Source organism: Colletotrichum phormii (assembly GCF_030913505.1).
Source record: "Colletotrichum phormii strain CBS 102054 chromosome Unknown BDP81scaffold_9, whole genome shotgun sequence".
Classification (NCBI taxonomy): domain Eukaryota; kingdom Fungi; phylum Ascomycota; class Sordariomycetes; order Glomerellales; family Glomerellaceae; genus Colletotrichum; species Colletotrichum phormii.
The window spans coordinates 132960-145379 of NW_026851451.1; the positions used below are offsets into that span (position 1 = coordinate 132960).

Here is a 12420-nt window from a genome sequence, read left to right on the forward strand (position 1 = left end):
TGCATGCAAAATGATTGGGTCTCAAATCCAGAAGTTTGTTATCAAAGCCAGAAAGGTGTCGTGCGTCATCGAGTGGGCGACCGCGGAGGGTGGCGATGGACGCGACGGAGGTTTGACGCAGGCTGAACGCGCCATCACATGACCTCGCACGTGTGCTTATCTTCTATCAGCGGCGCGCGCATCCCGCGGAGGCGGGGCCGCTGGTCGACGTCTCCCGTCCGGATAGATGCAAGGGACCGACCGAGTTCTGATCCTTCGGGAGATCCAGTAGCGCCGACACCAGAATTCATTGTCCATTGCGATCTGTACCCATTCGAAGCACTTTTGTTCAGACGGGGAAACCTTCGCCGGATCTCTGATCGAGAATCAAGCGTCACATCTACGAAAGCCACGGGCACTTTCGGTCTCGCTCCGCAACACCCTGATTGATACCCCCTAATATGTCGAGCTTATCGCAAGAGTGCCCATGAACCGCTGTTGATCATGAATTCGTCAGTTTGCTCAATGGCATCTATGGTATCCAGTTCTGATCACACGAACAAAGGGGTGCGGGAATGAGTGACTTGAACATGGGCGTCCTGCAGAAGATCTTCGTGAACCTTTACGGAGAGTGTCTGTTGAACAAGGCTTAGCAGAACAACTGACTGATAACAGAGCAACCATTGCAGGTAGTGAGAAGATAACCAATTTACCGTCTAGGGGGCCGCGGGGCCCGAATTCCGACAACTTTATATAGACCACACACACGAGTCGCCCACGGGACAAAACTCCGCCAGCAGAACAGGTCACTGCGCCAGAAGTCCGCAGCACGAAAGTCTGCCCCAATGACGCAGCCGCGATCTTGGAAACAGCACTCTCTGCACTACCTGAAGGCTTCTTCCGAGTTTCACTTCCTCAATAGAGAACAAACATCTTCAACTCGCCGAATACTTGCCACATGTGTCTCGACTTGAGGTCCGCTGCCCCTCATCTTCAAGTTAATGCAATAGAAAATCCGCAAGAGGCGGATTTCTAAGAAGGCCTCCGAGAATCCAAGACAGAATATCTGCCTCATGTTCTAAGATGACGAGCCAAATCAAGGTCGACTATAAGTACGGTCATTTCGTATCTGGCCTCGAGCTTCAAGACATTTTGCACATGTTTATCAACCATTCAATAGCAACAACGCACAACACCCGATTCCCATAAATCTTAAATCACCATCACATCCACCATGATTGTAGTCGCAGTCGCCGGAGGCACGGGCGGTGTCGGTAAGACCATCGTCGAGCAGTTGCAGCTCAGCAAGAAGCACGAGGTGATCCTGCTCAGTCGCAAGGTAATGCCACAGCCACAGCCGTATGCAAACACGCTTGAGCCATTCTGACCAATTTGTCTAGGCCTCTGCCACGCCCGCCTCAGGTGGCGCAAAGATTGTCCTTGCTGACTACGGCAACATCGAGGCGCTGTCTCTGCTGCTCGAGGAGCACAAAGTCGAAACAGTCATTTCCACGATTGGTCTCATGGGCGCGGAGGCCATCCAGTCACAGCTCAACCTCATCGCCGCAGCCGACAAGGCCAAGTCGACTCATCGATTCGTACCCAGCGAGTTCACAGTCTACGTTTCTCCAGAGTAAGTGGACAGATTCCTCTGTCCCGACACGCCCCCTCTTCTACTTGATGTGATATACTAATGTCTGACCAGCGATTCTAACGCGGCGGCATTCGGTGCCTGGCTGGACGCAGCCGCCGCTCTGAAGAAGACTGGCCTGACGCACACTCGTGTCATCAACGGGTGGTTCATGGACTACTTTGGCATGCCGCACACCCCAAGCAACCTCACCCCGCACGCCTGGGCCGTCGACAATTGCGAACCGCCGCGCCGCTATTCCCGGAACCGGCAACGAGCTCATGACCATGACCTACTCAGTAGACGTAGCTCGCTTCGTCGTCCGCATGCTCGCCGACACCGACTGGCCCGAAGTCAGCATCATCAGCGGCTCAGATACCACATTCAACAAGATACTGGAAATCGCGGAGAAAGCCACGGGTACGTTTGGAGCTTTGACGCAAAACTAGTCAACAGGTTCATGTAGAGCTAACATGTCTATCCTTGCAGGCGCCAAGTTTGACGTCGTCTATGACGGAGAAGAGAAATTAAGAAACGGCCAGGCAACCGTCTGGTCGACAGATTACGGCGCAGGACCGGCATCGGTGGAGGAGACGCAGGCGATGATGGCTCTTTTCGGATTGATGAGCGTCAAGGGCCGGATCCTTGTGCCCGAGGGTAACCGCCTGAATGACAAGTACCCAGAGATCCACCCCGTAGGCATCGAGGAGCTTCTCACCGAGGCCTAGACTGGGAAATAGGATCCTTTGCGTCTCAGGACAAGGTACCGAGGTTAAAGTCATTTTGCTCTCATTGACGCTGGCTTTTCACCTCCGCTGTCAAACCCCCTCAACGCAATGTTACCTTCTTGTTTGGCACAGCCTGTCTTGGAGGAAGACTCATCTCTTTGATCCTGGTTCTCGTGGCTCTCTCGACATTTTCTGCCGCTCCTATGACGCTCTTGTGCCAAATCATGTACCAATTAAGTGCTAGCTGGGTTCATGATAGTAGAGACGCTGCTCTCTGAGGTTCTCATTAAGCATTCTAGCTAAGTTGCTCACTCGTGACCAGACAAGCTGCCCTAACCCGCTGCCTAACCCTGCGGGTCCAGAAGCTTAGCCCGCCGATCCCTAACAAACTGGACCTCACAGCTCGACATAGCAGTTACTAAGAGACAAGTACTTGAACCCGACTAGTCTAGGCTGGCACGGGGCCCGGTCCGCTCGGCTGCGAGTTGAAGTAGAGTTGATTGTCGATCCGATCCCAAAGTCCCAAAAAAAACCACAGAGAAAAGTCCGACTTGCGCCCCGCCAAATGCGGCTTTGTGGAGCTCACAGGGAGCGGCCGCCACAACCGCCGGGCCATGCCGTTTAAATATCCCTAGCCTCCCAAAGTCCCATAAAGTCTCCGCGCATCATTAGACAGCAGAGGATTCTAGTTGAGCTTAATCTTAAAAAGAAGTACGGATAAAGAGAAAAGAACTTGTGAAGAGCCGCAGTAGGCATTGGGAGCCATTGGAGAGAGATCTCACGCCGCCCCGTAGAAGAGCAGCCGAGTTCCGTATTCCCAACTTCCTAACCTGTCGAATCGAGCATGGTCGGTAGAGTTTTTTTCCAAAACGGGTATTGATCTCAACGGTGCCGATGCCTTCAGCAAGATGAAGTGATTGGATCAATGGATCCTTCTACCAAAGTCCCGTACATCTCACGATAGTATCTCATGTCTCAACAGTGTCAGTTTGGCCCTCGAATGCGGCTGACTGACCCACGCTGACTTCTGGCTCGGGGCTGGAGACCGGCCTGACGATAGTCTCTCCCAACTTGGCAAGAGATTCGTCTAGGAGGCGAGACTTCAGATCTTCGGGCTTCATCATTGGTGGTATAGGAGTGTCTCCGCCAAGGCTTCCCTAAGTCCCTTTCGATGTCTCCAAAGGATCATTTCAATATCCAAGGCTCTAGGTATCGGTATAGGACTGCCCCGGCCGCGGCTCCCTTGAGTCCTTTCCGATGTTGCAATAGGATCACCCGGAAGGCAACATCCAAGGCACCCGACATGATTATTGGCTGTATAGGAGTTCCCTGGTCAAGGTTCCCTCGAGTACCTTCCGATCATCCCGATGTTGCAATAGGATCAGCTAGGAGGCGAGCTTCAGGACTATCGGCATCATCATTGGTTGTATAGGAATGCCCTAGCCAAGGCCTCCTTCCGATGAGCCTGGAGCGGCCGCCAAGAGGGCATCGAAAAGGGCCTTTGGTGTTTAAGTTTACGAGGAGATGGATATTCAGCCTAGGAACAATCAAGGTGGCGAAGCGAGATGGAGATTGTTGATGATCAGACACACGAAGTTGGGAACTTTGGTCGAGACCCTACTGCCACGACGTCTTCAAGTCATGAAGTTCGGAGGGATGGAAGGAGGACGACACAGAAACAACGGAGTTGGGTACCCCAGTTCGAGACCCTAGTACTACGATGTATTCATCTCTTGACATCAGAAGTGAAAGAATAGGACGACACGGAGACAACGAAGTTGGGTACTTTGGTCGAGAGCCCAGTCCAGCAATGTATTCGCATCCTGTCATCAAGAAAGGAAGAACACCACCAACTCACCTATAAAACCCTCCCATCTCTCCCACCTCCTCCTCAACTTCCCTTCCATCAGCATCAGCATCTCAACACTCATCACAGCAATCTCCACCACCAAAAACAATCTTCCCAATCTTTTCCCGACTCACCAGTCCCCCAAACCACCCCAACCTCAAAATGAAGTCCTTCACCGTCATGGCCATCGCCCTCCTCGGCCTCACCAACGCCGCCACCATCCGCATCTGCAAGGACCAGACCCTCGGCAACTGCGTCACCATGGACGTCACCACCTGCAGTACGTCCTCCCACACTTGAATTCTCAACCCATGTCTCTCCCACCTTGGAAACTGACAAATCTTAGCCAACTTCCCCGGAAGCATGAACGACGTCGTCAGCTCCGTTGACACCGGCAGCGCCACCTGCACCTTCTCCACGTGAGTCCCTACAATCTATACCATTCCTCCCCCGCCTTCTTCAAAGAACGGAGGACAACAATGCCTTCCGTCTCCACAACAAGCAGTACCATCAAGAACATCTCTGACATATTCTTCTTCAAAACCACTAGTGACGGCAGCTGCGGCGGTGCCTCCTGGACCACCAGAGGCCTCCAGAACACCGTCCCCTCCAACTTCAACGACAACCTCAGCTCCGTCAAGTGCTAGAGAAATCGTCTCAATCTTGGAAAGTTCGGGAACGTCATAACAGAGCAACTCATGAAAACAATGAATGCTGCTTTCTTCGGGAGTCTCTGTGACGGTGTCCAGCAACGCGAGGAAATAGGGGCTACCATGTGATTTCGGCTTAGGGGGTTTGATGCTTGTTTGGTTTCCCGGATAGAAGCAGGCGGGAAATTTCCAACGGTCGAATCAGCTTTATTTTTATCTTCTTTAGTACCTATTTCCTCCTTTATATAGAAAATAGACTCTTTGAGTCCCCACTGTCGCTCGCTTCGTTTTACAGTTATCGGTGTCTCGATGTCTAAAGTCCCGCCCTCGGTAGGTTCCTAGCTATCTTGGGACAAAAGATCAAGCTCGTTGTAAAGCTTACTACATTGATCTTGCGGCTCATTCGACTTGCTCATTGCGAAAGACATTTATAGAGTTCATCAAGCACACGAATGGTCCCCCCCTGGGGAAGCGTAAGACACACAGCCCGTTGTCGATATCTGACATTCTACTCTAATCAAAACAAAAGTCTACAACTCTAATCTAATTGTCATCTCATAACCTGTAGGTGTTCATTCGTGCTTAGCGTCCTTGAACACCACTACTAGCGGTTCCGTGGAAAAGCATCTTCAGTTTGGCAAGTTTACGGATTCATATCCGTTGAAGCCTTTTTGATTCAGAAAGGTTGGTTTAGCAACTGCCCTGTTCATCGTGTGAAATACAACCTTAAATACACATCAAATGCTAAAGCGTCTTGGTAAGAACGTAATTTAATTAGCCTTAGCCATAGCTAAAAACACAAAACCCCATGACTCAAATCTCCATCCGGTACGGCCGCCAAACGCCCATCATATCGTCAAACTACAATCCCGTACCTGTGTGCTTACTCTCAAGAAGAAAGCATATTAAACACCTTTTTAAGTCCACCATCAACACTCGACCGCTGGATTCAGAATGTTAGAGGAAAGCCTCGCCACGAGCAGTCTATTCTTGTAAATTGTTGTATATATCACCCAACATGGGTCCTGTCCTCTCGCCCGGTCACGGATTCGCTCTGAGAAAAAGAGAGAGAGAAAAAAATCCTCAGAGACCGTAATGACAATTGCTAACGTATATTGGAGCATGCCCGTACGAGAGAAAGGCGGTCGATTCCAAGTCCCAGAATGTTCTCAGATGTTTTGGTGGCTATCAGATCATCAGACACCATCACAAGGGAAACAAGCACCAAAGGCAACGTCAGATACGAACATTTCATTATTCATCCACAGCCTATCAACGCCTCACAATCCCGATCAACACATCTCTCTCGCCCGTATTCCATAACCCTCAAGATCAAACCAGACTAAAAAAAAAGACAAGCAAGATGGAAATAGCTAAATCAAACCGGCCGAGCCGCGCCACCCATCCGACGAGCCGGACTAGCCCACCAAACAATGTACACGCAAGAGCTGGAAAAGGCAAAGTGAAAAGGAACGCACGCAGTCGAACTATTTCTCCGCCACCTTCCTTACTTGCATCAAGGCACGTAACATTGGAACGCCAAGCCAAGTTTTTTGTCCCATTTTCCCTCTCTCACTCTCCTGCGTCGTCTGGCCGGTCCCTGTCTGTTGGTGCTCCGCCGCCGGTTCGACGCCCCGAAATTCCGACCAGGGGTCGCGCACGCTCTCCCCTCTCCAACATGTGAAGGCAGACTAACGACACGCTGCTACTGCTCAATTCGTCCACCTCTGCAGTTAAATTCAACGCATTTGGCCGTTGGGAGCTTCTCCTCATCCCGAAAAGACCTCGATTAGCGGCTACACCGTCTTGTTACGGCCTTCGGAAGCACGCGCGAAAAGGTACTCAGTGCCCTGCAGACAACTGCATCGGGAGAAGTCATGTCTTGGCGTTGAACGGCCGACCGACATCAATCCCCAATGATGCTGCTAGCCCATTGAAAACCGTACAAGTCATGCAACCCCATGACCTTAACCTAGCATTCCGCTGTCTAGGCTCTGCGCACTTCATCCGAGATTTGGGTCATGAGCAATGCGTCCCAGGGGTGTTCTGTCGCGGGGCTTCTCGACCAAATCAGCATACCCATCTAGGCTCGATCCCATCACCCTAACCATGTCGAAAATGTGCGAGCCCTTGAACGTCTCCGCCCAGAGCCTGATGACTGCTGCAGCTAGCTGCCTCAACCTTGTGCTGTCGTTCGCAGAAACCTCGCTGTTGGCAGGTTGACCGGCGGTAGGCCCGCCGAGGGATGGGTCTATGGGCACAGCGAATTCCGTCTCGTCAAGCATTCTCCTCACCGATTGTAGGAGATTCTTTTCTTCGGGGGTCGCAGGGGGGTCATTCGGTCCGATCGATGCGAGGGTAAGGAGCCATTTGGATAAGAGGATGGCGCATTCGAAGTTGCATACTGACAGAGAGAGGGGGTTAGCTAGCACAAGAGGCGTTGGCAAACAGATACTTACAGGAATGCTGGATGCTCCATTCCAGGCTCTTAGTCCTGGCAACGTAGTTCACGCCGGCCTTGACCAACATTGACAAAGCATGAATGGCTTGGAACACGGCTCGATGCAACCTCAACGTACGGACGAGGAGGGGCATATTGCTCAACGACGAAGCCACCAGCATGTGATCCCTGGTCTCGAGGGATCGGTTGGGCGGGATCTCGGTGTATAGACGGATGTATGCCAGGCGCAGGAGGGCAGTAGAGTTGAACGCTACCGGGCCACCCGGGAACGAGTCGCTGTTGCCCACATGCCCCGCGTCGGCCGCTCGCAATTGGTGTCGGTGTTCGAAGCTAACTTGCCATATCCGTAGTGCTGCAGTGACCTCTTCCACATCCTCCGGCTTCAATCCCCTCTGCGGCCCAAACGGCGAACTGAGTGCAAATGAAGTTTGCTTTAGCAGGTAAATGTGCTGCAGCAATGCGTGGATAAGGACGTAGTTTCCGAGGGACGACATGTGTGGAGGCAATCCTTGCGGCGAAGTCGTCAGAACTCTGGAGAAGGCGTCGTGGACGGTGATTTCGACAGAAGTGTAGTTTTGTCTGTCTTCCTGCCACTGCCATGCCGATTCAGCTCTCCACAGCCTGGAGGGGTAGGGCAAGAATAGGCCAAGCTCCGAAGTGAGGATAAGAGGTGGCATGTTGTACGCAATACTGCACAGGTTGAAGAAGCAATAAGCTATCAACTTTGTGCGCGTGGCTCCCTCGAGTCGAATCCAGGTCTCCCAGTCGGGTGCAACAGCCGGGCTGGACTCGGCTATCAACCCCTCTTCGCGGACGAGCATAGCAAGGTGGCTCTGAAGAGAAAGAGCCTCATGCAAGATTGCTTTCGCTCCCCAAAGCCCGACTGCGAAGAGCAGTAGGACAGCCTGTGTGGTCTCTAGCCGAGCTTGCGGTGTGTTTGGCGAGCTGTGGGAAGCCGTTAGGGCAGGGAAGCAGATCATGATGGAAGATACACTTACAAAGGCTCGCGATGAGTGTCTTGTGTCATTGGGCGATCCTGCTGTGCCGAGGCAAAGGTATGCCTAAAGCCAGAGCTAGGAGATGGCCGTGTCGAGTGTGGGCTGTAAGCAGCGGGAGTCGGGAGAAGAGCATGAACTTCATGGCTATGCCGTCTTCTAATCTGCTCGAGTGCAACGGCCTTTGCAGCATACCACAGAGCGTGACCCCGGTGGCTCTCGAATCGGTATTGTGCACCCACAGCCAAGATAGCCAGGAGAAGCTCGGGTGCCATCTCAGCGGGCGTTAATGTGGGAATATGCAGGAACGGGAGATACTCGTGGAAACCGCTAATGTACCCCTCAAGGAAGCGAGTGAGCGTATGCCGAGAGGGGAAGACAAAGTCGTTTGGAATGACCGAAGAGAATTCCTCCAGTCGATTCTTGATGACCGTGTGGTCGACGGCGGAGATACGGAGGGGTGCTCTCATTGACTCTTCGTGGCTCCTTGGACCACCTTCCATACCCTCCCGACCATCCGGCTGAACCGAAGGAAACCGCGACGGAAACTGCGATGATGGCTTGGACGGGCCACGGTGATGCATGTCGCCACGGGGCCAAAGTCCTCCCATCTGCTGGTCAGACTCGAACGGGGGCGGCAGGTAGTGCGAAGAAGGCGCAAAGTCGTCGAGAAAGATGTGATAGTCATCGTAAGGTGCTGCTTGGGGCTGTGGAACGTATCCCGGCGCCAGCATATTCTGGTCCTCCCGTGGCCGTTCTGGATACCCCATCGACTCATCATAGGACTTGATCCTCGTATGATCGGAAGGCGGACGGCCCATCTCAGCCATCATAGGTTGCTGCATGGGGTTCACTTCGCTGGCCAGGGCCGCATCAGAAAGTAGATCGAGGTTGCAAGCAGCGGCACGGGCCGGGCCCGGCATGCGAGGATCTGGGGCCATGGTGGATGCCACGGCCGTTATTGACTCCTGGTGATACTGCGGCTGAGGTGGGCGCTGGACGCCCAACATTTCGTGCTCGACATGGCTGTCGGAGGAAGATGGTGGATTATGTGTGCTGGATGAAGTCTTTCTTGGGCGATTATTCTCCTTGCTGCCCTCGTTGAGGTGAACGAGCTTCTCATGACGGACAAGGAGATCACTGATGTCCATATAAGCATATTCCTTCGTCAGACTTGGGAGGGGGAATCGGCCGTGTTGTAGATGAGCATCAAGAACAGGGAAGAGGTGGAGTCGAAAGTCGGGGCTATGGGACGGGGGAAGGTCTTAGGGATAAAGCAAAGCAAAGTAAAACTGGGTGGAGTGGTGTGTGTGGAAGGTGACAGCATATGGTGTCGATGTGGTGAGGTAAGTGTACTCAGGCAGGTCGCAGGATGGTAAAATGACGAATGGCCAGGGGGCAAGGTTGATAGAACTCACCGTCGTCCGAACGTTTTCCCACAGCGAGCCCAGCCGCAGGCAAAGGGCTTCTCTTTGGTGTGCGTCCTTTCGTGTCTTTGGACATGCTCCACACGCCTAGAATGCAAAAGCAATGTAAGCTAAGGTAGCGAAAGGTACAGCGAGAAAGCCAAGGTAAGGAAGGTAGGGCAATCATCGAGAGGAGAGTTGGGGGCCTTGCACCAAGGAGGGGGAGCCGACTTACCTGAAGCGCTTGCTGCAATACTTGCACGGCAACGTCTTGGGCTTTTGCTGCCGGGCCTCACCATTTTCCCCAGCTACGCCAGAGCCTCCGTGAGGAGGCTGCCCCTCTATGGACTGGAGTGGCATCATTTCGTGCAAACGCTGCCCAAAGAAGCGGCAGGCAAAGGGGAAAAGAAGGGTACTGTGTGCTCGGCTAGGTAATAGGATAGATAGCTCGAGGACCACCGAGGTCACACAGCACGAGAAAGTGGGGGAAATGGAGGAGGTAAGGTAGGCGGAGCAAGCAGAGTTGGGCTTGAAAGGGATACTTTGCGGGGTGCGGTGTGTATCGATATGAAGATGATATGTTGTAGGGACAGCTTTCAGGTCCTCGCGAAGAACAACAGAGAATTGTTTTGGTAACGGTCCTCTGCTTAACCCCCGTTTTCGTCTTTTCCCATGCAAGCCTAGCGTGAGTGAGTCTCAGATGCCTCTTGGTAGGCGTAAGCGTCCACGGGCGGTGGCGGCCGGCGTTTGCAACTCGAATCAACTGGTACCGCAAAGCATGCGAGAGACGCGCGAACGAAGTGAGGAGTTAGGATTCGGAGTGGGATGTCCCGGCCGCGGTGGTAGTAGGGTGGGCAAGCTGCGAGGAGAATCGGGCGCGAGGAGGAGAAGATTTGGGGAAGAAGAGAAGTACTGGTGTCACGGCACCACAAGTGACACGAGGGATACAGGCAGAGCGAGGTCGAGTATGAAGGAGATGTATGTGTGGTGGGAGGTTGCGGCAATGTGTATGGATGTTTGTGCGTTGGGGCGAGGACACAAACAAGCATGCATGCGAGAATTGAGCGCGAACAACCAAGGTGTAGTTACTCGGCTCAAACAAGAACAACCTTGGATAAAATGGCAGCGAAGTTCAAAGTGAATGGCAGGGAGGGGGTGGGAGAGCAAAAGGCGGGGAATTGATGGAGATGAGGAGACTCTCGGGAGAGGAGAGGAGCAGAGAAAAAGAGGAGGATGAGGAGAGACGCGAGGACTAGGGCGAACCAGAGGCTTAGCGAGGCCCGGTAGAAGTCGAACAGGCGGAGCAAAGGGCAGCAGCGAGACAATGGAAAGGCAAACGCTGAGAGCCGCGGCGTACCTTTCTCAGTAGCCGATGAGAAAGACCAGAGCAGACCGACGTTGACGTGGGCGGAAAAGGGTGGAAAAGAGAGGCTGGAGCTGTCTCGGTAGGCTAAGGTAGCTTGGGATGGTGAAGAGGGGAAACACGGAGATGCCGGTTGTCTGCGGCGCCGTACGACAAGCAGATAATGCTAGGTGCTTGGATAGGTAAGAGGATATGATCGGCGTTACTACAAAGGCTTTGTGGTACCGGTACTCGAGGCAGCAAGTCTCATGTATAGATGGAGATACTACGTGTATCGGGAGGGGAAATTTTGGAGGTCGAAAGATGTCGCGTGAGAGCCGGTGGAAGAGCTGGTGTGCCGGTTGTTTAGCTTGGTAGCGACAAAGGTCTGATCTAACGGAGTGCCGCGGAAGATTGACGGAGAAGGGACGCTTTTGCATGTAACATTAATGCTTGATATGTCGTGTGTACAGGACCGGCGTGCCAATGGGGGGGACGACTTGGAGATGGAGCTGGTGAGGTAGCTTGATGGCGGCGGCCCTGAGCGGGAGGAGGAGGAGGCGGGTAAGGTAGGTAGGTAGGTGTAAAGAAAGCGGAGGAGGGATTGAGAAACGTGATGCGATGAGGAGGCAGAAAGCCGCGGTGGTAATGCGTCGAAGCAGGGAAGTGTAGTGCGCCCGCGTGTCCAAAGTGTGAGTCTGTGAGTGTGTGCGCGTGTGTCTGTCTGTATGCGTGTGCGAGTGTGAGTGAGATGCGTAGGTATATGGCCTGGCGAGTGATGGAAGTGAAGTGTATTGTGAGAGGTGTGATGGATGTGAGGTGACCCCGTGAGTGTGAGGTGAGGTGAGGTGGTTGTGGTGATGGTGGTGGTAATGGGTGGGAAAAGGTGGAGAGAGTGATGAGGAGAGAAAGAATTGGCTTCCGTTGAATGGGGGAAATCCAGTCAAGAATCTGGGGTCTGGGGTTGTCTCCTCTCTCTCCGCATTGGAGAAGCTGCGAAGCACCAAGGTGCCTGCCTTGCTCCTGCTTCTGCTTGCTGCTACTGCCGCTGCCGCTGCCGCACTCGTAGTGTCACTCTTTCCCGGTCTTCCCTACCTTGAGGTACGTAGGTAGGTACCTACCCTTATCTACCTTACTCCGTTCCTTCCTGGGTATTACGTACCCAAGTATCTACGTACCGGCAAGCATCTCCCCCCTCCCTGGCCAATGACAGGGAAGGTATCAGTAGCTTACCTCAGCCAACCCCGCTGCCCTTTCCAATCTCTCCAATCTCCAAAGGTACCTTGCCTTACCTCCGTTCGGATATCCCTAAGTACCTATGAATCCCGTAGCCGGCAAAGAGGCCTTGCATCGGTAGCAATTAGATGAGAAGAAGGAGAG

General features: G+C 53.2%; 5 protein-coding genes across 5 annotated transcripts; 4 read left to right on the forward strand and 1 right to left on the reverse strand.

Annotated features, from left to right (window-relative positions):
- Positions 1-775: 775 nt before the first annotated feature.
- Positions 776-2337, forward strand: BDP81DRAFT_518020 (uncharacterized protein; the record flags this gene model as incomplete). Its single annotated transcript, XM_060595924.1, has 5 exons — positions 776-1318; positions 1380-1612; positions 1685-1838; positions 1888-2029; positions 2099-2337. Exons 1-5 carry the CDS (start codon positions 1214-1216, stop codon positions 2335-2337), a joined length of 873 nt encoding a protein of 290 aa, XP_060445590.1. The 5' UTR covers positions 776-1213.
- A 1846-nt stretch (positions 2338-4183) lies between these two features.
- BDP81DRAFT_426402 (uncharacterized protein) lies at positions 4184-5081 on the forward strand. Its single transcript, XM_060590290.1, has 3 exons — positions 4184-4466; positions 4533-4605; positions 4737-5081. The coding sequence occupies exons 1-3, from the start codon at positions 4349-4351 to the stop codon at positions 4831-4833; spliced, it is 288 nt and encodes a 95-aa protein (XP_060445591.1). The 5' UTR covers positions 4184-4348; the 3' UTR covers positions 4834-5081.
- A 998-nt stretch (positions 5082-6079) lies between these two features.
- On the forward strand, positions 6080-6679 carry BDP81DRAFT_216937 (uncharacterized protein). Its single transcript, XM_060582729.1, has one exon. The coding sequence runs from the start codon at positions 6200-6202 to the stop codon at positions 6518-6520; it is 321 nt and encodes a 106-aa protein (XP_060445592.1). The 5' UTR covers positions 6080-6199; the 3' UTR covers positions 6521-6679.
- On the reverse strand, positions 6680-9698 carry BDP81DRAFT_216926 (uncharacterized protein). The gene is made up of 3 exons (XM_060582728.1): positions 8296-9698; positions 7296-8242; positions 6680-7240 (listed from the first exon to the last, which is right to left on the reverse strand). Exons 1-3 carry the CDS (start codon positions 9441-9443, stop codon positions 6840-6842), a joined length of 2496 nt encoding a protein of 831 aa, XP_060445593.1. The 5' UTR covers positions 9444-9698; the 3' UTR covers positions 6680-6839.
- Positions 9699-9710: 12 nt separating this feature from the next.
- BDP81DRAFT_216952 (uncharacterized protein) lies at positions 9711-10266 on the forward strand. Its single transcript, XM_060582730.1, has 2 exons — positions 9711-9811; positions 9930-10266. Exons 1-2 carry the CDS (start codon positions 9794-9796, stop codon positions 10131-10133), a joined length of 222 nt encoding a protein of 73 aa, XP_060445594.1. The 5' UTR covers positions 9711-9793; the 3' UTR covers positions 10134-10266.
- The last annotated feature ends 2154 nt before the right edge of the window (positions 10267-12420 follow it).